A 22,065-nucleotide genomic window follows, 5' to 3' on the forward strand; every position below is an offset into this window, starting at 1 on the left:
CCCGGCTTTGAGTTGAGTTGGAGAATGCCAGCCCCAGGATAAGCATCCAATGTAGGAGTCATCAACCCCCACTAGATCCCTAGCATGGAACTGAATGAGTCAAGCGGAGAGAGATTGGATCCGGGCTGAAGGAAGAAAAAAGTATGCAATTCTAAGGTAGACAAGAGTGTGCCATCCTAACTTGAACCAAGAATCGATCAACACGAATAAATTATGGGATATCAATGCTCGCTGTAAACCCCCTGTGTTGCGTTGCGCTGCGCTGCACTGCGCCTCTCGCGGCTCAACCCATCAGTGCTCGGTAGTGTCGTAGCTCTTGTGAGGGTTGCCTATTCCGCCAGGTCTCAGCAGCGGCTGACTCTCCCGCTCAATGGCGCGTTCCTCGCGCTCTTGGATATCGTCGAGGTCTTCCTCCGTCTCGGCGTACCGTTCCGGGTGACCCGTAAACGGCCCCGGCAGGCCTCGCTCCCAGCCCTCCGAGTAGGTTCGGGGGGCTGCAGGTCTCCGGGGAGTGCTCGAGTACTGAACAGGCGACTGCGGCGCGCTGTCGACATAGCCGTTGGCATAGCCCTCGCGGCGCCGAGCCGTGTATTCGTAGTAGACGCCCATAATGAGCACAGCGCCCTGCATAGACGCCGTGATCAGGTAGATGAACCAGGTGCTCCAGCCTTCCCAGCCCAGGCGAGCAAACAGGCTTGCCGCGAACAGGAAACCGCCAGGAGTCTGGATGCACATCATGGGGATGCTGAGACTTCCCACGTGCTTAAGGTGGTAGGTCATCCAAATCTGCGGCACGTACTGGATGGCAGCCAGGACGGTAGCCATGATGCCGAGCAGATTAGCCCAGAAGACGAGGTGATCGGGGAGGGCGATGAAGAAGACGCCCGTCAGGATGATCACGATGAGGCCATGGAGAACGCAGAGGAGACCGACCAGGACAGCCGTCTGCCATCGAGGAGCATCTCCGCGGAGTTCCTCTGGAGGAACATTGGCCTGTCTATAACGGAAGAAGATGAGGAAAAGAACGAGGCTATACAAAGTGTTAGCTGAGGGGGCAAGTAGACGCATAGAGAGCTTACATGAGACTGAAGCAAACCCATTGGGCGCCGAGTTGAGCAACACCCAGTAGTCCAGCAGCGCATTCAAATGTGCCAACCTCGTAGCAGCAACCGATGGCAGCTCGGGACGGCGCGACAGTCAGAATATTGGCGAAGCCGGCAGTGGCGGAAGTGGTTCCCAGCAGGACAAAGTACGGTGAGATGCCCTCCGAAGTGCCTCGTGAGATGATGCGGTAGTGCTGGGGGAGGTAGGACACGAGGATACCGAGCAGGATGACGCTGCAGTCACAGTCAGCACACGTCAAAGTCCCTTGTTAGAGAGAATCGCAATGGATCCGTACATGGAGACGACGAGCTCAAGGTACGAGGGCGCCTTGAGCTTCGCGCATCGGTCCTCGCCGGGGGCGAATATTTCCATGGCTGACATTGACATTGTGGATAGACAATGCCGCGACCCTCGATATTCCCACGAGGGCGACAGACAGACAACAAAAGGGAAAGGGAAGAGAAAGGATCGTCAAGAAGACTCAGGGGTTCTCCCCGAATTAAAGAAGAGGCTTATTACAAGCCTATGTAAAAGGGTGGAGAGACGAGGGAGCGTTTGTTTCGCGAAGGGAGTTTTGGAAAGGAAAGGCGAAACGGCGCGACTCGACTCGACTCGAACTGGGGGTGGGCGGGCTTTGGCGTTGCTGGGAGGTGACGTATGATGGGCGCTCGCCTTTCTTTAGTTGGTGTTTTTCTGCCCCAGGCGAGGCTGTGAGGGGGAACCGGCCGAGCTTAGACGGGGGGTAGGTATTTGGGTGATAGGCAGGTATACGATACGAGGATCGAAAACGAAGCAGTGCAGCTTTAGCGAAGCAACGGTCTGAGAGCTACGAGACCATGATTGGCGAAGAATGTATTCCGTTTTGAGACAGACACGAGATACGAGATGTTGGTATGTTGGCTTCTCTGTTGAGAGATGATGGATGAAGGAAGAAAGAAAGTAGGAAGTGGGTGGTTGGAAGCCTCGGAGAATTTAAGAAGACAAGACCCAGTGACATTGGAGAAGCTACAGGTACTGTTCGCCTTGTCCGCCTTCTGCAATCTACAAAGGTACCAGCAAATCATGTAGTCCACAGATGAAACCTTGAGAAGCGGGCGGCTCGAAACGGCAACTCTATGGAAAGGGTGCCTGTCCTGTCCGGTTGTGTGTGATCCATGGATTGGAGAGAAAAAAAACGTTTGGTCAGCTGAGTGCGCCTAACTCCCCGTCGACAGCGTGTACCTGTGCTATATCCGTACCTAGGATGGAAGCGAAAAGCCAAGCGAGGTCGCTGAGAAATGGGTGCTTGCTTTCATCAGAATCTGGTCTGTTCTTGATCACCTCGTCCCATATCCCGCCAAGCCGGAGAAAGGCCCATCACGAGAGCGAATCCGAGCTAGAGCGTCTCTGCCTGTTGGACCCTGCAGGAGGACCGATGGATACCCTTTGGAGGCCGCTGAGTTCGCTCACTGTCTTGTCCTGGGCGGCCTGGTTGTCGGCAGCACAGGCACAACGGAGAGGGAAAACAGCCTTGGCGCCAATGCCGATGACGTCGCCGTGATAGTGCAGGGCACATGGTTGTGTGGATCATCCGGCGATAGCCTCGCCTTTGGGACAAGGGGAACGAGAGAAGAGGAAGCATCCATATTGACTACAGTTGGAGAATGAATTGCAATGCCATCTCTGATAGTGGTTTATAGATCTCGAGATTAATTGGGCGCTGTATTTCCTGCTTCTGTCCCTGCAAAGGCAACATCTGGTGCAAGTACCTGCGTGGGTAACACAAGCCCACTCCAGCTGATGCTGATTCAAGAGGTATCCACTCCAGTACCTCATTTTCCTGCCCATCCCCATCTCGCAACCTTCACCTCAACTTACACCATGGATGATCCCGAACCTACAGCAGAACCAGCTCCCGACTCCGCGAGCAATCCACATCCCGTATCAGAGCCTGCTCCCTTGGATACCGATAACGATCGACCGCCCCAAAATCCGCCCTCCATTAATCTCGTCGCCGAGAATTTGATCAGTCGAGAGCCTTCACAATTGAGTCAGAACAGCTTCTACACTTCAGCCCAATGGACCGCCGACGGAACCTCTCTCCTCGTCTCCTCCTCCCTCAACTCCATCTCCACCTTTGTCCTCCCTGACGACCTCCTCGACCCAGCCTCGTCCCACCCACGCCATCTGGAGCCCCAATCTTCAATCGCCCTCCCTGAACCATCGCAGACTGTCGTCGCCGCTCCCTTCTACTCCCTTGCCGACCCGGCCTCGCAGACTGTCCTCGTCGGCTGTCGCGACCACCCAATTCAGCTCTACCATCTCTTCCCTCCCGAGCACGATGGGGTCGCATCGCGTGCCGCCCCGCTCGCCTCGTATAAGCTCATCCGTCAGGAAACGGAAGAGTACATCACACCCTCATCCATGCTGTGGGAGGCTCCCGGGACCCATTTCCTGTGCGGCTCGGCAAACCGTCTCGACTACTTTGACACGACACGGCCAGGCTCGGATGGTCCTCTTCTCACCATCCCCACAATACCCTCGAAACGGTTCACTGCAAAGGGAGGCGGTGTCGGCATGAAGGGCACCGTTGCGGCCCTAGCAGCTTCCCCTGTCGATGCCAATGGCGGCAGTATTGTTGCTGCTGGGACATGGTCTCGTTGGATAGGACTATACGACGTCCATCGCTCAGATAAGGTCATCTCCAACTGGGCTCTCCCACGCCCTGATGATCTAGACGGGGCTTCCGGGGGACAGGGTGTTATCCAGGTACGCTGGAGTCCTTGTGGAAGATATCTTGTCATCAACGAGCGCCACGCTTCTGGTATTGTCGTCTATGACATTCGCGGCGTAGGCCAGCTTCTTTGCACATTAAAGGGTCGTAACGCGCCAACGCAACAGAAGATGACACTTGATGTGTTTTCGGGCGACCCCTATGCGCAAACAGCATCATTCGAAGTCTGGACAGGGACTCATGATGGTGGTGTTGTAGTTTGGGAGGGCGTGGGTAGTCAGGCCGGAGTCGTAGAGCCCTCTTGGGACTGGAAGGGCCACGAGGCACCTGTCGGGAGCACTGCCCTCCACTCGAGCGGTTCCGTAGTTGCGACGTGCTCTGGAGGATGGGGCTTTAGGGAGTCGCCAGACGCGCAGACCGTATTCGAAGAGTCGAGCGTGAAGGTCTGGTCGATAGGGGGTTGAAAGTGAAGTAGAACCCTCGATGTTGTCGACAGGCCTTAGAGTAAGTAGCATCATGGCACTGCGGCAAGCTAACTTTGATGCCTTTAAGAAAGAGGGGAAAGTTAAAAAATGGACACAGCTATCTACGCCTGGTCTCAGTCAAGGTGTATCCAGAGGCACGCCTGGACCAGTCAATGTAAGTGTTTTGCTGGTGAATCATGATGTTCTCCTGAACGGACATTCTACTCCAGATGTCAACATCTTCAAATGGTAATCCTGGACGGCACAATTGCCTATACAATCGAGAAATGCTGATTTAATCTTGATCATTTACTTATCATTAACTATCTACCATGAATCCTCCCGCGCGTGACCGTGTGGCCATCATATCTCATGAGTAACCCGTGACTGACCAAGTCCATCATCTACTGTATCCAACTCATTCCCGATTTCTTGACGTCGCTGTCTTTATTTTCGATTTCTTCCCTTCTCTTTATTACAAACCCCGGAGAAAAAAGTCTTTGAATGCACGCAGCCTCCACCGGATATCAACTCCCAGTGCCTCGCCGTAAACGCCGGAAACAAACCTGATTATAGCCCCCATTGCGCGTTGTCGTGCTTTAACCGTCTTTCCTCTTCGTCAAATCATATACAGCGTCTCCTGGTTTATAGCCATCCCGGGTCTCGGTTCTGTTGCCACAAAGGACCTCCTCCACCGCCGCGTGGTCCTGGGTACGCAGCCATGGGACTGCTCATGGCTCCGGGTGTGCTGATGGCAGTGCCTGGTCTCGGCTCTTCTTCGCTGATCCGCCCCAGGCCCGCATTGTAGCCGTGGGGATAGTCGTCACTCTCGCGGGTCAGGGGTATCTCATCGTGCTCCATGTGGGCACCTCCACCAACTGCAGTAGCCGAGTACCCATACGCGGCCGGAGGATCCCATGGCTCCGGTGTGCGATACTCGTCGTCCTCGCGAATAGGCGTGATGTTCCGGCGAGCCACCGGATTCGGTGGGGGCGGGGGTGGGCGAGGTGGAGGATGCGTTTCATCAACCTCCTGCATCGATGGTAGCGGCTGAAAGTTGTGTCTATCATGAGGACCGGGACTAGTAAAGAAAATTCTCTGTTAGCACGAAACAAAACTTTTTGTCACCGTTCGAATGGTGATGGGATATGGGCGCTTACCCGACGTGCTGCACTTTGTGTTTCAGGCCTGGCCCCTGGCGCTGGTTGGCCTGTCGGCGCCGGCAGAGCCAAATGGCGGCCACGACTAGGGCGACGACGGCGGCTACGCCGCTGATGGTACCGCCGACAATGGCACCCGTGTTTTTGGTGCCGTTATCTTTACCATCCGTGTCGGGAGCTGCAGCGGCAGCGGTTGAAGTTGTGGCATCCTCATCGGACGTCTTGCTTGCAGTCTCGGTTTCCGACTCGGTTTCTGTTTTTGAAGCAGTTGATGAAGTCTTTGTGGTTTTTGTAGTTGAAGTTGATTCCGTGGAACTCTCCGTCGTTGACGACTCTGTTGCAGTTGACCTTTTGGTGGTCGAGCTCTTTGTTGTTGAAGCCTTGGTGGTGGCAGATCCAGTTGAGGTCCTCTGCTTGGTTCCAAGCGTAGTCGGTTCAGACAGCGATATCGCGGTGGCCGTAAGAGGAGCCTTGATGGTCGTGAGTTGAATAGCAGACTGGCCCGAAGCCGTTGCTACCACTTTCGTAGCCAAGCCTGAAGTCGAGCCACATCCATACTGGAAGAATCCACCCTCGTAGCTGTTCTTGTAGCAAGAGTCGCCCCCTCCGCAAGTATAGACATACGGGTTCACCTCAGTCTGAGGATCACTGTCGCCATCAACACATCCCGTAAACACACCTTGTGTGCAAGATCCTCCATCAGGACAGCATCCAACAGCACCATGCTCAACATCCACCACGCAATGCGAGCCCGCTGAACAAGTAGCTGGCAGACCGGGGTCTCCTCCTACATAGCCGCAAACGGTGTTGAACTGTCGTCGCAGCAGATACCCATCGTCGGGGGCGGCCGTCGCAGCGAGGGGATACGGCACAACGTTCAGCTCGTGGTACTCGACCGTCTTTGTCGGGTACGGCAGCGCATAACCGGCGGCGAGGTTGGCGATGCTGGAGAATACGAGCAGCGGCGGTAAGCGTGCCATGAGATCGGCGGGGGTCATGATCTGAAGTCCCGTGATCTCATCCAAACATGGTCTGGCGGGCGGTCGCGCTTGAGGTTATCGATTTCGCTTGGGACAGGCAGGGTACTCTCGTAGCGTAGGTAGTGGGTGGGTTTTGTTGGTGGTGATGATTGTCGATCCTCAAAAAAAAGGAAGAAAAGAAGAAAGAAAGAGGAGGCCACGTCTGGAGGGAAAAAATGCGTGACGGCAAAAAAGAGGATGCAAAATCAATAACCGGTGAGCAATGCAATGATGTAACAAGGGGTGATTGATTGAAAGGGAAGAAGAGAAGAAAGAAAGAAGGAGGGAAAAAGGCCCTTGAACGAAGGGGGCTGTAACACACGCACGCACGTTTACGAGGTATCAAGCAGGGCCACACCTGTTAGACCTGGCTGTCTCTGCGATGTGGGCTGCCGATACTGGTTGTTTCGCAAGGTAGGTAGTTTGGTTGCTAGGCCAGGATGGAGGCTAGACGCAGCCAAGGGAAACGGGGATCTTTCTATCTGTTTTTGCTGGGGATCTCCCTGCCTCTCTCTTTTTCCTCTGCCAAGTGACGCCAGGGTCAGGCCGGGGGCCGTTTAAAGTGCTGGCAGCTTGGAGGGGTCTCGTCGTACCGGCATCCAACGCTGTGACGGCGTCTCCCGGGGCGACTTGGATCCAATCGTGAGCGCCGTTGCCGTTGGAGGGGAGGCTGGGCCGGGGTCACGGAGGCCCGGCGGGGGTGGTTGGGAAGAAGACGGGGGATTGAGAGGAAGAGATTGAAGAGATGACTTTTTGTCGTCGACGGAGTAAATACCCAGTACGGAGTAGACAATGCCAAGTAAACATATCACGACTGGTATGGACGTGGCATAGCACAGCAACCGGCCAAATTACTTGCATCAAATGTCTAAGAGAGCCTGGTGGTCGTCCCTCGATCTTGAGCCTCCTTCAGGCCCTCTTTGGGCTCCTCCCCTCGACTCGCTGGCCACGTTGGCATGCTTGTCTCGCTTGGACCCACACCCCTTGTTGTTTGGGTCGATCTTGTGCATTGCACTAGCATCGAGATGGTTGCATCTTGTGCATCTCATCCCGTGTATCCATCCCTTTCGAGGTCCAACCCTTCTTACTCTTGCTCGGGTTGTACAGAGATTTCATGGTCTGCACGGCAGTGTAGATCTGTTACGAACTGTCGCATTCTTTCATACCTCGCACCTGTCGATACTCGAACTGTCAATATCATGGTTCATCCATGCATCAGCTGACACACCTATCGCTCCATCCTGGATCCTCTCGGTGGCAGTGTATCCTGTGCTTCTAAATCGGGATACACAGCTCAACTCATACGATGCTTGAGCTGTCCTCGCCTGCATCATGATACAATTATTGTAGAAAATACGATACATTAACTGAAACAATTATTCCTCCTCTCTATAGTTGATTATCCATAATGATTCCTCATGCACAAAAGTCGATTCCATCCACTTCACATTCGCCCACTAACACTCAGATCCATTCCTGGCTGAACGCCGCGCCACTCCCAAAACACACCAAAATGCATACCAGGAACAACCCAACCTGACTCGGGTCCCAAAACCTCTCCCAGACGCCTCCTACAGCAACTCTCGCCCGCTGCCCGACCGATCCTCCTCGATGAATCCATTCTCGAGCTCGTACGAACCCTGCTTGCGGGCCTTCTTGGCTGCCTTCTTCTGCTCCTTCTCCCGCTTCTTCTGCTGCTTGAGAGCCTTCTTTTCCTTGCGGCTGAGGTGGGGGAACTCGCTGTCAGGCCCACGGAGGACAAAGCCGGGGTGCATCACGTTGAGGAGCACAAGCGCAAAAAGGATTGGGAACGCATCGAGGCCGAGGGGATAGCCCTCGTGGGTGAGGAGGTCGTTGTGCTCATTGACACCGGGACCAAACTCGACGAGACGATAAACGATTCGGACCTTGGGTTTGTTAGCTCATGTTTCGTTTCCACAACAAGAGGTACTTACGATGATGAGAATTAGGACAAGCAGCATTGTCCAGATGAGCCACTTCATCCGACCAATGTCGCGACCCTCAATCTCCCTAAGCTTATAGTAGAAGAAAGCAGTCAGGCCGCTGAAGATGACGATTATGCCCAGCTGAACGCCGACACCTGCCATGTAGATCTTTTGTCCGATCCGAATCAGGTTCTGGTCCTCGTCGTTGGAGAGCAGACTTCCGCCGCCGCCCTGGATAATGAATAGGATGATGTCGATCCAGACGAAAAGCACCGTCATTCGGATGGCCTTGATGCCCAGGAGCTTGCGGTCGGGCATTCGGAAGTACACCATGCGCGCGACTGCCATATACACGAAAGCATTGAGCCCTGACACTGTTAGTCGCCTTGCTGAGGCTTGAAGAATGGGTCGGTACTTACACAGTGGTGCAAGCAAAAAGAAGAGCTGTCCCCAAAGCACATACTGAAAGTTCTGCTGATTCCGACTTCCTAGGGTCTTGAAGGTGAAGCCAATCGTTTCCCAAGCCGCACCCATGATGACGACCCAGCAGAATCGCTGAAGCGGGTTAGCGGTGCCCAGTCCCGAGCAACTCGAGAAACTGACCTTTTTGAAGATGAAAGCCTGTGTGATATGGGCCAATGTTGTCATGCCATAGAGCACGCAAAAGGCAAGGTTGGCAGCGAAGCTCGGGTCGAAGAAATAGTTGGCGTTGCAGGCGTCGATAGGAACACGGCCATACTTGCCAGGCACCGCAGTGGTGCAACTGGCTGTTGCTGCAGATGATACCGTAGAGGTAGGTACATGTGTGGTGGTGGTAACCATCGTGTAAGTCGTCGAGGGCCGCGTCTAAGTGAAGTCGTCTTTAGCCTGGATGCTAAGCTGTTGCTGCTGTCTGTCTGTCTGATGGCGAAACATTTTGAACATCCTCTTCCAAGCCTTTATGTATTTCCTCAGGACTCAATCTATACGATGAATACTGCGTTTGGCGAGGTTTGAACATTTTTGGCACTTCTCTGAGGCTCAGATCAAGCCCCGGCAGAAGTTGCTGGAGAAGGGTGACCGGGGCTGCTTGGCTGAGACGCGCGTGCTCGCCAAAGCTCGCCAAAGCTAAGGCAGGCTCAGCCAACAAGAGCGTCGAGAATGCGACGTGGATGGGACATGGAGTAAGCGACTCGGACCCGATGTCATGTAGGGCTGACAGAGGCTTGCTTCTCGAAGGGCTGGACCTGTGTCTAGCTCGTGAAATGGCTGAGGAAATCTGCCTTTTTGGCGAGCTGGGCCTTTGGAGGCTCTTAAATCTTCAGAGGCTTGGCTGTGAGGTTGTCGCTTAGACGGGTGAGCTGCCAAGTGATTTCGGACTGCGCCGCGATGAGCTTCAGTTGTTCTCGCATTTGGCGGTGTCACTATTGCCTCTCTTCAACATTACTCCGTACTCCCGAGTCCATTTCAAGGTCGATTCCAATTGGCTTGAAGCATTGTCGCTTACTGCAGTTGAGATTTGATGCTTGCGTATGTCATGACACGGGTTGACGACGCCATTCTCAAGAGATGCTTTCTAAGCCATTGTCAGAGCTTGTTTAGTTTCTGCCTGATTCCTAGAGATGAGATCAAGTCTATATTTACTCTTCTGCGTGTTTCAAAGCGCAGAATCTCAAAGTCGGTGTGGTGTGATACGTTGCCAAGACGCGTAGGCCATACGAGCAGTACGAGACGGCCCCAGATCAGCTTGTAGGGCTGAGAATTGAAGCTTTAAAAAGGGTTCTTAATCATCGTTCCTGGAGTTTTGAGAGGATCCACATCACGTTATTCAACGGGAGGCTTTGCAGCGGTCAACTTAGATTGTGGCTCAACCTGAAACTGAACATGAAGCAATTTGACTTTGAGGGGTATCGCGGTGGTACAAGCATTGTGGTGTCGCTATGACGGAGTTGATTGAGGACCTTTTGTCTTAGCAATATTGTAAAAGCGGTGACAGTGAGTGAGTGAGCCAATTGAGGTCCATGGTGCTTCCTTTCCCCCTCCCGTGGACTTTCTTTGTATTGTTCTGAATGACCTCCTCCTCGTTCGATCATCACAGACATTGCCTCCCCCCACCCGCCAATCTTTGATTCACGAGGCTAGATGATCCAATATCCGCAGGCCTAGCGACCCTGACAAGCTCTCCCACTGGCGCCTGGAGGACCCTTGTTCTCCACCACTCGCGAGGCGAACGAACCCTTGGGAGGGACCCTTGCTCCGTGGGTGGCCATCGCCAGCCTCTGGTTGGGGGCTGTTTTCCTGGGCAGGACCGAAACCTGGCACACGGCTGGTCTTCTCACGCCTGGAGCGCTAAGCTCGGTCAACGAGCCGCTTTCTCTCTTGTCTCTTTCTCTCTCTTGTTTGCTTGGGTCTCAAGGTAAACGCTCTGGGCATCCGATCAATGGGCCATTGACTTGACCGGCGCGTGCACAGGCCAGCAAATCTCGAGGAAACCACCTCGGAGCTGCCTTCTTCCCCCTCATCTCCGCATCCCAACCATCCCTCGTGGACTACCTGCCTTTCCCGCGTAAGGGACCGTGAATCAATCTTCTTCCCTTTTATTCTTTCTTCCTTCGTCAAAAGGGAGCTCCCTTATCGCATCACCTCCTAGAGCCCGCGCCTCTGCGGAGGATTCATTCCTCATCTTGGATCCAGCAGCATCTATTATTACGACGTCATCATGCCTATCAAGGTCAAATCCAAGAAGCTCGCTGCCCCTCGCGAGGGAAGCCCCGTGTCCATCCGCCCCGACTGCGAGTACGACCTGCCCGACATTGCATTTGACGACAGCTTCCGCGACGTGGTCAAGAAGCTCTCCCTGTGAGCGAACCCTTCGATTGAACCGTTAGGGTCCGTACTAACGCGTCGTGATTAGCTACTTTACCGATGCTATCGAGCTGCCCAGCACGTTTGAGCAGCTGAGGACCACGCCTGCGGGGGCTCCTCTGCGCATTCTGGTGGATCACCTCACGGCCACCTGTACCAACCCTGGCATTGTCAATGCTCTTCTGTACGTATCACTTTCGTGATTCCCCCGTTTTACAAGGTGGTTGCTTTAAACTGTTCTCCCATGCTGTGGCGTGCATACGCTGCAGGGGAAACAGAGCTTCGCCAATGCCCTCGGCCTCCTGACTATCCCTACGCCAATCATAACCTTCTTCACCCCAGCTTCAGCTGTTCCAACATTGTGGTTGCGTCAACTTTCTAGCACACCTCAGTACTAACATGGAAACTCACGACTGACTGGACCTGCAGAGCACTCAAATGGCATTATGCTTCCTCATCAGATCATCGCACCCTGGGTGAATCTCGAGCAGATGCTTGTGAAATTGTTGCATGGCGTTTCCTGACACGACTATCTGAGCGTGAGGCAGTTGATTTCTGCCTCTACGAAATTCCTGATCTAGACGAGGAGGAGGTTGAGGAAACGGGCAACGGCCATGCTCGCGACGAGGAGGCCGGCGAGGCATCTCCCCTGCTCTCCCACCTCCGATCTATCGACAGTCGTCGCCGTGGACCGGGCCCTGCTGGCAGCAGCGGGAAGCGCAACCAGCTTCTGAGCTCTCTTTCCCGACTGACTATGACCTCGGACGAGAATGATGACGAGGAAGAAAACGACCCTACTGCTCCGTTCAAGAACCTGAATGCTCTTGAAATCGCTGCCATTGCTGATGCCAAGCGCTTCCTCAGCCAGCACATTGTTCAGAAGATTATCACCGCCATATGGAGTGGTGATATCATCTTCTGGGACCATCTGTCGGTTCACTCAACCAAGAAGCCTCGCTTCTACAACCCTCGTACCGCCGACCCCTTTTCCCGTCTGCGGGTGCCCAAGTACCTCAAGAGCTGGGAGGTGCTCTTCTTCTGTATCTTCTTGGCCCTGTATTACTCTGTGCTCATTGTTCGGGACGAATCTCGTCTCACCATTCCCGAAGTCATCCTCTTTTTCTGGATAGCAGCCTTCTTCTACGATGAGCTTAGCGAGTGGCTCGATGCGGGCTCCATCTTTTACGCCACTGACATCTGGAACTTGTTTGACATGATAATGATCACGATCGGTTTCACCTTTGCTATTCTGCGTAAGGAAAATGCCCCATTTTTCCTATGAGAGAAACTAACATGGCATAGGAATCATTGGCATCACCCAAGACAGGGTGGACCTGAGTGACCTCGCATTTGACATCTTGTCTCTTGAGGCTCTCTTCATGATTCCTCGCATCTTCTCCATCCTCAGTCTGAGTCCCTACTGGGGCACTCTCATCCCTTGCTTGAAGGAAATGGGCAAGGACTTCTTTAAATACATGGTGCTCGTTGTAGTCGTGTATTGTGGCTTTTTGACGACGTTTTCGCTCGTTGGCCGCGATGTCTTTTCTTTCAAGTCGATGGCGTGGATTCTCACAAAGATATTCTATGGTTCAGCCCCTATTGGATTCGAGGTGATGAATCAGATCGACCCCTTCTTTGGGCCGCCCCTGATGATCATCTTCATCACGCTATCGAGTTTCCTGCTGATGGGCTCCCTGACCGGTATGCTGTCCAACAGCTTCTCGCGGGTTATCACCCACGCTAAGGAGGAGTATCTGTACGTGTACAGCGTCTACGTCCTGGAAGCGTCAACCAGCAACAGACTCACTCACTTCTTCCCGCCCTTCAACCTGCTGGCTTTTGCCATCTTCAGGCCTTGGCGTCTCATCTTTTCTGCTGATGAAAAGTTCCGGGCTGGACGCATCGTTCTCCTCAAGGCGACTCACTGGCCGATTGTCGGGGTAATCAAGCTGTACGAGATGTACCGTAAGCCAGGTGTTGATGAGTTTGCTGGGTTCAAGGGACCTCAACATTCGACACGGCGTAACGGTAGGAAGAACCTGGCAGCGAAGCGGTCTACCTCTAACGTCGGACGCCGAGCCCTGCTGTCGCCTAGAGGACGACTCAACGACCGCGACTTGGAACGACCAGAGGACGATGTGGAGGCGCCGACGGCGGCCGAGTCACAGCTTAGCGAACTGAACCGCAAGGTCGACCAGCTGACGGCGTTGGTTTTGGCATTGCAAGAGAAGCAGTCGGCTAGCGCAAGCGGCAAGGAGAGTGGAAGCACGAGTGAGGGCACCGCCTAAACGCGGGCTTTGACGATCGGGCCGGTCCGTATGAGGCTCAGTGTTGACTCTTCCTGGCCGGGTCGTGTCGGTAGAAGTGACGGGTGGAGAGAAGAGTGAGGCCAGGAAGGGTTCCAGAAGTCTTGATGTGTGGACAAGGCCTTATTCGATTGCTAAGATGGATCCCACCCAGTGTGGGGAGCTCTAGTGGGGAGACGGAGAGCGACGGCTCTGGTGTCAGTCAGTCAGTCGGCCAGTGTTGCGCTTGTGGACCTCATCGGTTAAGAATGAGTTACGACGACGTGGGATGCTAACGACCCTAGACATGATGCATTTGCTTCTTTTCTTGCATTGCTACCCGTTGGCCTCTTGATTAGAGATGGCCATTGAATAGTTAGGAGTTAGCGCACTAGATTGATAGGTTAAATTACACATCTTTGAGATCGGAAAACGTGCTGACTCGGGATCGGGCGCTTGTGCCGAAGAATAGGTTTGAAGGATCGATTAGAACAATGTGATTGGTACTAACATGCATACTTGTGCATTGCTGGGTTGTTGTTTGGGATATCGTGTGTCGTCAGGGAGCTCGGTGGAGGATGGGCCTCGAGATAAAGCCGGTGTATGCCGCCGAAGGTCCCAGGGCAAGTAGACGAACTGGGGAGAAGCAGGGCGCTGCATGATGAGCTGGATCTCCAGTCGGGATAAGCCACCGGGCCCCTGATCGAGGCCGATGCGATGGGCGTTGAGCGAGATGGGGGATGTGTAAGTGGTGGTTTTGCAGGCGCGGCAATCATCGGCGTGGGGGAGCCGTGGGTGTAAGTGAGGGCAGTTGAGATTAGGTGATGGAATCGGTTGGCGGAGAGGTTACGGCGGTTGAGATGAGGGTATTTTGCGTTGGTGAGAATATATATATCGGGGCTTGGAGGAGGTTGCGTCTTTTCGTCGTGTGACTGTGATACAAGTGCTGTTGTTCTTGAAAACCTGGTTCAACTACAGCCGTCAATACACGATTACATCACTACCCCTAAGTCGTTCAGCCACAACAAGATATCGCATTCCAAGTTAAAGTCCAGACAATCTATTGTTCTCCTTATTATCAACATCTTTTCTTCCCATCTCTTTCAATCCTTCCGAGACTCATCTTTTCTCCCCGAGACAAGCCGCCTTGACCTTCGGTATCCCGCTCCGAACCGACCTCACCCCCCGGGGAAAGCAGCACATCTCACCGACGGCGTACCTGAAAGCCCCGCCGATCTCGGCGCCCCGTGGTTCGTCACTCACGAACTTGCAGCCCAACCAGGGCCGTCGCCTTACCCACTGGGGGTAGATCTGTATCGCGGGAGGTAGCGAGCACTCCGACCAGTCTTGCTGGTGCTCTGACGTCGGGAGACTTTGTCCGGAGCGGTACCTGGTTTTTTTTAGTCTTGAACTTTCAAAGCCAAGCTTATCCCTCTCATCCTTCCGTCTCTTTCTTTTTCGTTTTTGTAAAGGAAGAATAGGAGGAAAACATGGCAGACTCTACAGCCGTCAAGGATTCAGGCCCGCAGGCTGGAGGACCATCCCAGCAGGGTGGCCATCATCATGCAGCTACAGCTGCTGCGCTTGCTTTGTCCGGGACAGCTACATCCGAACAGGTCAACACCAAAACCACGACGACGACATCATCAACATGGAACACCAAGAATCTAGGCTTCAGAGTCCTTGCCGATGCTGCCTCTGCTGCGAGCGCGGCGTCGCTCGTCGCGCCCCTGATTGCAATTATTGACCGGTATATCTTGATCTTCCATAATAGCTTCATGCATAGCTAACAAAACTCCCAGCTCCATCATGGAAAACGCTTCTGGCCGCAACACCCTCGCCGCATCAATCAAATCCTCCCTCCGCACCCTCCTCCTCCGCCCACACACGCTGCTCCTCTCCAAGCCCACCGCCCTCATCTTCTGCCTCTATGGCGGAACCTACCTGACTGCCAACGCCGTCGACACGGCCTCGTCCACCGTCTCCAACCGGCCCGCCTCGACCGTCACGGCGGGCACCACAAAGTTTGCCGCCTCGAGCACCGCAAACATTGGTGTCTGTATCTACAAGGACCAGGTCTTTGTTCGACTCTTTGGTCCTCCTGGTGTCACCCCTCGTCCTGTGCCGATGGCTTCATACGGCCTGTTCGCCCTTCGAGACTGCCTCACCATCTTTGCCTCATTCAACGTCCCGCCCTTGTTAGGTCCCTACCTAGACCAGCGCTTCACCGATGAAGTCAAGAAGCGCGTGTCAGGTCTGTACGCGGCGCAGTTCATGGCCCCAGCAATGGTGCAGTTCATCTCGACCCCGATGCACCTCTTCGGCCTCGACCTGTACAACCGCCCAGCCTCAGGCCCCGCGGGCGCCGTCGTCAGCCTTCGCGATCGCTGGGACTTGGTCCGCCGAAACTGGCTCATCAGCTCCGTGGCACGGATATGTCGAATCGTTCCCGCGTTTGGTGTTGGCGGTGTCGTCAACATGAAGGTTCGCAAGAACTTGATGACCAAGCTAGAATAAGCTACTTCTTAAGAAGAAGGAAAAAAGAAAGGAATGCATGGAAGCGAAAGAGAGAAGAAGTACATCTTGCGAGGACCTAGAGTACAAAGTCCTTGCTGATTTGGCTGCGTTTTTGGCGTTTTTGTTTTTGTTGTCATGGCTGCGTTGCTTATACGCGCCCACTGGAATGATGGTAATGATCAAGGCAATGACCGTGGAATGGATGTCGGTGGAAGAGTACACCAAGGCCGACGACTCCTAATTAGATCCTAGAAGGCATAGACTCATTGGCAAGCGTAAGAACTGCCAAGAGCAGAAACAATAGCTCTGGCCATACATATCATACAATAAGATATCGTCTGCCAGACAAGTTACATCTCACAGCCATGCCTCACTCACTCGCAGTATCAAGTCACAGCTTAACAAAACTATTTTATATCATCACACAAGGTCGCTTTCATTCATCACGCATCAGCTGCGCTCATCCTCCCCCATATGTCCCTGCCCCATCCCTTCTACACTACATGCGTCGTCTTCACGCTCATATTCCTCAGTCTTCGCCTTCAACCATCCCCGTAATACCTTTCCTCCCCACAACTCATCGAATATTGCCTGGGTTTTTATAGAACCAGCTCCATTTCGCACCGCCTGCAGCAGCCGCGGCCAGCCTTGTTCCCTCCGCAAACGCCCCTCTCCAGGCCCCAGCTGCCCCCGGGAGGAAGCTTAGAATAGAATCGAAGTAAAAAAAGAGAAAGGAAAACACTGAGCTCAGTCATGTGATATCAAAAAGGTTCCGAGGACCCAGACCTGCCAACTGGCAGCGTCTCAAAGAAGTAGGGTGTTTTCAAGAAAAGACGAGAAAAGAAAAAGAAATAGGAGATTGACATCTCCATCGAAGTGACAACGATCGTCTGGTACGCCGAGCCATGACTCATTGCATCATCCAGCTACTAAAAAGGTATCAAAGAAGCATTAACTTCCTCGCCGACGTGTCGTCATAAAGCCGCAAAAGGCCAAGTCAAAAAGGGGCGTTATCCCTCGTTTGGGTCGGGGACTCATCAAGAACTGCGGATCCATCCACCATGGGGAAACCCTCGTTATCGAGGCGGGGGGTTGCGCTGTCGGGCGAGGCTTCGAGAAACGGGAATATACCAGGCGGTTCAACTTCCACCTCTATGTTGAGTCTGGCTCTCAACATGAATCCGTCATGCAGGAATGCAACCAAGCTGAAACGCCGTTGGCGTCATCCCCGACTAGTCATCTCGCACCTCCACATACAGCAGCAGCTTCTCGTTTCGCTGAAGAGCAAAGTCGAGATCGTTATCGTCCGTCATGCTTGGCTTATCGCCTGTAGCCTCGTCCTTATAGAAAAGCTGGATCGGGTCGCCGGCCGGCACCTTAAGTCGGTCGCAGACCTTGTCGCAGAGTTGCTGGAACGAAATATCCGTCGGCACTCGGATCGCAATGAGGTCACCCTTAAAGTACATCTTGATCTTCATCGCCGACGCGGGCTGCTGGGGCGCGTGTTGCATGCTCGGGGTCAGAGATGTCTGCGAGGGCTGTGACAGTGATGACGTTTGCCGTTGCATTCCAGGGGGGCCGTTGCCCATCTGGTGCGCGGGCGCCGCGGACAGTCCTCCATAACCGCCACCGGCGAGATTGCTTTGGGATGCTTGCCTCGAGTTGACAGCAGGAGACTCGGTCGATGATGGTTGAGACGCTTGTGAAAGACGGTACTCCTCTCCATTGGCTCCGGCCTCGATCTCGTAATCTCCTTCTCGGGGCGCAAAGAATTGCTTCACCAGGTTACATCTCGAGATGTAGTGAGGCTGGCTAAGCAGGTTCTTGACGTACGCATCCAGGTTATGGAGGCGGCCTTCTGTGATTGCATCCGTCACGTAGTTAACGGGTCCGGGCATGTACGGCAGCGTGCGCTTTTGTGTTCCTGTGTTACCGGCCTCGGCTGGGAACTCGGTGAGGAGAGCGATCTGGAAATCGTAAAAGTCCTCGTAATAGCGCGACAGCTCCCATTGTCGACCATCCTCCAGCATAGCCTCGATAACGAACCAGTACTTATCTTCGGCAAAACAGTATCGTGGTATCCGTGCTTGGAGTGGTGCCTGAAGTGGAGCGGCGGGTTTCGGAATGTAATGGTTTTGTGCTTGCTGTGAAGTTCGGGCCTGATTCGCAAATCCTGGCTGTTCAAGAGTTAGTCAGTCGATCGAGAGTGTTGCGCATTCGAGACACTTACCGATCCATTCTGGGAGCTCTGTCGGCCGTGCTGCTGGAGGCTCATGCGCTCCATGCCCTGCTCAATCGGCTGCCCAGGTTGTCCGGGGTTGCCGCCCTCGAACTTGCCCAGAGTGATGCTACTGTTCTTATATTCGGCCGCCATCTTCTTCCACTCTTCCACCTTGGGAACACCGGCACGCTTGATGGCCTCGGATGGGTTCACAATCGCCTTGTCGCTTGCCATATCTCGAATCTCGACGAAGGAAACCGGGATCAGTCCAGGGCCACCCAACCGACCGATCGGCTTGGCCACAAACCACTCTGGGTTCGACTGCGCAATGACGATAATGGCCTCACCAGCCTTGGCCTCCAACTCATCTGCCCTCTCCGCAGCAAAGTCGTACATGACAATTCCGTAGACCATAGCTCCCGTCTTTCCAATCGACTTGGAAGCGCGGTGATTTGGAGGCATGGAGGCCGCCGGCGCAGGCTGCGCGGCGGGCTGTGCTGCAGGTTGCATCGGGGGAGCTTCGCTATATCCGGAATCGTGGTCGGGGTTCTTTGTCGGCATAGGAGGCTGGCCACCGTCGGACTGCGCACTGTCACGCTCGGTGCGGCCGAGAGCCTGGAAGAAGGTGACAGGGACAAGGCCGCGCGCGTCGGGAAGAGCTGGGTTGCAGGCCTCGTACCAGTCCTGGTCGTTCTCGCGTCCGATAACGTGGAAGAAGTCTCCTCTAGAGAAGCTAAGTTCCTGGCTTGATCGTGCCTCGTAGTCGTAGAGCGCTCGGATTACCTGCGATTCGGTTGGGCATCAGCGCCTGAACTCAATGGGTTTGCGGTTGCCGTGGGGGATCATGGCGGGGCTGGATGTGGCTAAGCGTCATGGGGAAACGGGCGAGACATTCGATATTCGCATAGATGGTCGGGCATAGATATGAGATGCGAGGGGGGCTGGAGGGACCAACCTTCTTGGGAGGGACGATAGCGACGGCTGATTTGGGAGCGATGGCTCCCTTCTCCTTGTCGCCTTTGATCGATCTTCGAAGAGCCTGTACCAAGCGCATGGCGGTTAGCGTTGAGTCTTGGCTATTACTGAGTCGCCAAACAGAGACTGGCGCAAACGATGACGGCAAAAGAAGAGGTAGCTCAAGGCGGGGGAGGGGACGCAGGCAGGAAGGCAGAGTCAGTGAGGAAGGTGCCTTGCAAGGCAGAGGGGAGATCGGAGGAAAGAGCGACGGCATGGATGGAAATGGAAGGCATCCAGGGCAGTAAAGAGCAAGGGATGAGCTTTGCCATTTGGGCAGGAGCGACCAAAGGGAAGGGGCGATGACGAACCTTCATGTTTGTGTAACGGAGTGCCTCCCGGGCAGTTGCGAGTTGGGAAGTTGTGAGTCGTCGCTCGGAGGCGGAGGATGGAAAAAAGGACCAGAATCGCGAGACCACCTGCAGGCAGTTGGGCAGAGCAGGCGGGCTACCTTAAGCTGGTGCTACCACTGGGACTTGTAAGAGGGACGCACGCACTGCCAGCCGGGGGGGGGCTGCAAAATACCTTACCACTAGGCCCAGCTGAGCGCAGCGGCACCGTTGGCGGCTGGCGCAAGGTTGGGTACGGCAGGAGGCAGGCAAGGCAAGGTACCTTACAGTGAGTGACTGGGGTCGCACACACACACACACACGCCGCCGTGAGGCACACAACGCCAGGGGGAGGGGGGCGAAAAAGAGAAGCTGGTGCCCAGAAAGAGACCAGGGAGTCGCAAGCGCAAGTGGAGCGATGGAGCACCCGGGCGCGCAACGGCGGGAGATGGAAGCGACCGTGGAAGAAGTTGGAGGGGGTGGGGACGGGCGATAAAAAAAAGTTGTCGACAGTTGGAGAAGTTAGTGATGGTGGGAAAATGAGGGACGATTTCGAGGGATTGTGAAATGCCGATGTTGACTTTTCGCTTCGCTCCTTGCCGCAATCAACAAATGACGAACAAATCCACAACTGCTTCCGCTATGTCGTTTGGCGGTTTTTATAAGTCGCTTCTTCGTCGTCCTTGGAAACAAGACCGTGATCGGGTCCGTGGCTAGAACGCTCGCAGTGCACGCCTTGCCGCTTTATCGAATAAACAATGTTCCAGCGCCTTGTCGACAGACAGCACGAGGCGTAGGAAACAAAAAAGAGGATAATGGTGAAGAAAAGAGAGGCAAAGTTTCAATGGATTGTGTCAATAATTAGGTAGGCGGCCGAAGCGCAAATCTTCCCCCGGGTGCCAACGCCAGAGAAGAGTCGAGAGCCGGCAGTGGGGTGATGATGGATGGGATGGAGGGGCTTTCCCGTAGGTCGTTTTTGTTTGCGCTCGCCCAGCGGCGTCTAGAATGATAGCGGCAGCGGATTGATAAGTTGTCGCTGTCGAGAAGGGGGCCCTTCGAAGAGTATGACAAAAAGAAGAAAGAACGAGACGGAGGGGGAGGGAGTGAAAGCGAAGAAGGGAAAAGGATGAATGTGGAGGTGAAGGGAAAATGGAAAGGACAGGACAGGACAATAAGATGAGGAGTCTAGACGGGGAATGAATGGATGGTGGTCAGTGGCCCGTGGCTCTCGTCGGCGGTTCCAATCAGCGGCTCCAAGCATTTGGCGAGCCCAACAGCTAACAACGAGCAAGGGTCACGGAGAGAGCTCAGCAAAGCAAAGGGCGCTGCAGCATTTGGACACCAACAGCCGATGGCGTCTATCAGCAGCAGCTTGTCGACCGTTGGAAGCCATTAGACTCGCAGCTGGGGAGCTCAACCTCAGCCCGTCTTGGCTAGGACCTCTTGTCGTCGGCGGCGTCGACTGGTCCGGGCTTGATCTTTGATTTGATTTGATTACACCATTGAAAGCCTAGCCAGGCTCGCGCGAGCCACAGAGACAAACTCTACGCGGAAATCATGAGGTGCTCGACCTTGAGGGCATTCGCTGTCTAGACAGTCTGTTCCTACATACAGAAACCGAGTTACAACCTATCAAATCGCGGTGCCCCTCACAGCGATGCAGCAAAACATGGGATGACATCCAGCGGCCTTACCCAATCGTCTCGGGCCAGCCGGTTCGACCTGGGCCCCTCGTCCCATTCTTGGGTCGCCCATCCCGGGTCATGGGTGTGCGGGCAAATTAGCCAGGGAGGGATGGTGGATTTTGACCTTTGCATCCATGATTCCGGGAAAGATACACACAGACTCTGGGCTCTGCCTCTTGTCTTTCTTGCAGCCCAACCCGAGGGCCGCTAAAATCCAAATGCTTGTGCTCGTCGAGAAATTTCCGGCCTAGAAGAACAGACGAACCCACGAGGCGCAAGGATCTACAGGAGCCAGGGGGAGGGGGCCACCATGCATGGCATTGCATGGAAGTCTGTCTGTCAAGAGAGTCTGTCTGTCAGAGGTTGTTTCCTACAACGAAAGCCTCCTCAAAAGGACTGCATATGATATCTCTAGGCTCCCTCTCATGTGCATCATCGACAAAGGACCTGCATAGCATCCCGTCCCCAAAAGACAGATGACGTCGCTCAAATTCCAGTCTCGAATCTGCCCGTCAAAGACACACAACACACCTCGCATCAAGACACAGCCACCTGAGGCCTGCTGTGGTGTCTAATGCGCTGCTGCGCGCGGTTAAAGAGCCAACTCAGCCCAGGCCCCCCCATCCCATCCAAGCCCAAAAGGTAAAGAAAAGCCCTCGCCGAGACATTGACTCAATGGCACCACGATGAGCAGAGAGAGAGGGAGTTGTCTGTGCTACGTTCTGGAAGTCGATGGGCCTTTTCATGCCGACAAATGCCGACCT

The 22,065-nt window shown here is 54.4% G+C and overlaps 8 protein-coding genes across 8 annotated transcripts; 4 read left to right on the forward strand and 4 right to left on the reverse strand.

Moving 5' to 3' along the window:
- Positions 1–291: 291 nt before the first annotated feature.
- On the reverse strand, positions 292–1,476 carry LRP88_13927 (PQ-loop repeat-containing protein; the record flags this gene model as incomplete). The annotated part of the gene is made up of 3 exons (XM_083250283.1): positions 292–1,030; positions 1,080–1,337; positions 1,400–1,476. The coding sequence occupies 3 exons, from the start codon at positions 1,474–1,476 to the stop codon at positions 292–294; spliced, it is 1,074 nt and encodes a 357-aa protein (XP_083094617.1).
- A 1,488-nt stretch (positions 1,477–2,964) lies between these two features.
- On the forward strand, positions 2,965–4,281 carry LRP88_13928 (uncharacterized protein; the record flags this gene model as incomplete). The annotated part of the gene is made up of 1 exon (XM_083250284.1): positions 2,965–4,281. The coding sequence occupies one exon, from the start codon at positions 2,965–2,967 to the stop codon at positions 4,279–4,281; it is 1,317 nt and encodes a 438-aa protein (XP_083094618.1).
- Positions 4,282–4,926: 645 nt separating this feature from the next.
- Positions 4,927–6,439, reverse strand: LRP88_13929 (uncharacterized protein; the record flags this gene model as incomplete). Its single annotated transcript, XM_083250285.1, has 2 exons — positions 4,927–5,362; positions 5,442–6,439. 2 exons carry the CDS (start codon positions 6,437–6,439, stop codon positions 4,927–4,929), a joined length of 1,434 nt encoding a protein of 477 aa, XP_083094619.1.
- Positions 6,440–8,031: 1,592 nt separating this feature from the next.
- LRP88_13930 (RTA1 like protein-domain-containing protein) lies at positions 8,032–9,228 on the reverse strand (the record flags this gene model as incomplete). The annotated part of the gene is made up of 4 exons (XM_083250286.1): positions 8,032–8,367; positions 8,416–8,774; positions 8,826–8,961; positions 9,010–9,228. The coding sequence occupies 4 exons, from the start codon at positions 9,226–9,228 to the stop codon at positions 8,032–8,034; spliced, it is 1,050 nt and encodes a 349-aa protein (XP_083094620.1).
- Positions 9,229–11,104: 1,876 nt separating this feature from the next.
- On the forward strand, positions 11,105–12,592 carry LRP88_13931 (uncharacterized protein; the record flags this gene model as incomplete). Its single annotated transcript, XM_083250287.1, has 4 exons — positions 11,105–11,244; positions 11,300–11,434; positions 11,680–12,501; positions 12,553–12,592. 4 exons carry the CDS (start codon positions 11,105–11,107, stop codon positions 12,590–12,592), a joined length of 1,137 nt encoding a protein of 378 aa, XP_083094621.1.
- A 37-nt stretch (positions 12,593–12,629) lies between these two features.
- Positions 12,630–13,538, forward strand: LRP88_13932 (uncharacterized protein; the record flags this gene model as incomplete). Its single annotated transcript, XM_083250288.1, has 1 exon — positions 12,630–13,538. One exon carries the CDS (start codon positions 12,630–12,632, stop codon positions 13,536–13,538), a length of 909 nt encoding a protein of 302 aa, XP_083094622.1.
- Positions 13,539–15,025: 1,487 nt separating this feature from the next.
- On the forward strand, positions 15,026–16,052 carry LRP88_13933 (uncharacterized protein; the record flags this gene model as incomplete). The annotated part of the gene is made up of 3 exons (XM_083250289.1): positions 15,026–15,086; positions 15,138–15,285; positions 15,338–16,052. The coding sequence occupies 3 exons, from the start codon at positions 15,026–15,028 to the stop codon at positions 16,050–16,052; spliced, it is 924 nt and encodes a 307-aa protein (XP_083094623.1).
- Positions 16,053–17,284: 1,232 nt separating this feature from the next.
- On the reverse strand, positions 17,285–19,327 carry LRP88_13934 (phosphatidylinositol-3-phosphate-binding protein BEM1; the record flags this gene model as incomplete). The annotated part of the gene is made up of 3 exons (XM_083250290.1): positions 17,285–18,229; positions 18,283–19,056; positions 19,229–19,327. The coding sequence occupies 3 exons, from the start codon at positions 19,325–19,327 to the stop codon at positions 17,285–17,287; spliced, it is 1,818 nt and encodes a 605-aa protein (XP_083094624.1).
- Between the last annotated feature and the right edge of the window lie 2,738 nt (positions 19,328–22,065).

The sequence above is a fragment of the Fusarium phalaenopsidis genome (assembly GCF_050370095.1).
Source record: "Fusarium phalaenopsidis strain FUZ10S chromosome Unknown contig_32332, whole genome shotgun sequence".
In the NCBI taxonomy this organism is placed as follows: Eukaryota; Fungi; Ascomycota; class Sordariomycetes; order Hypocreales; family Nectriaceae; genus Fusarium; species Fusarium phalaenopsidis.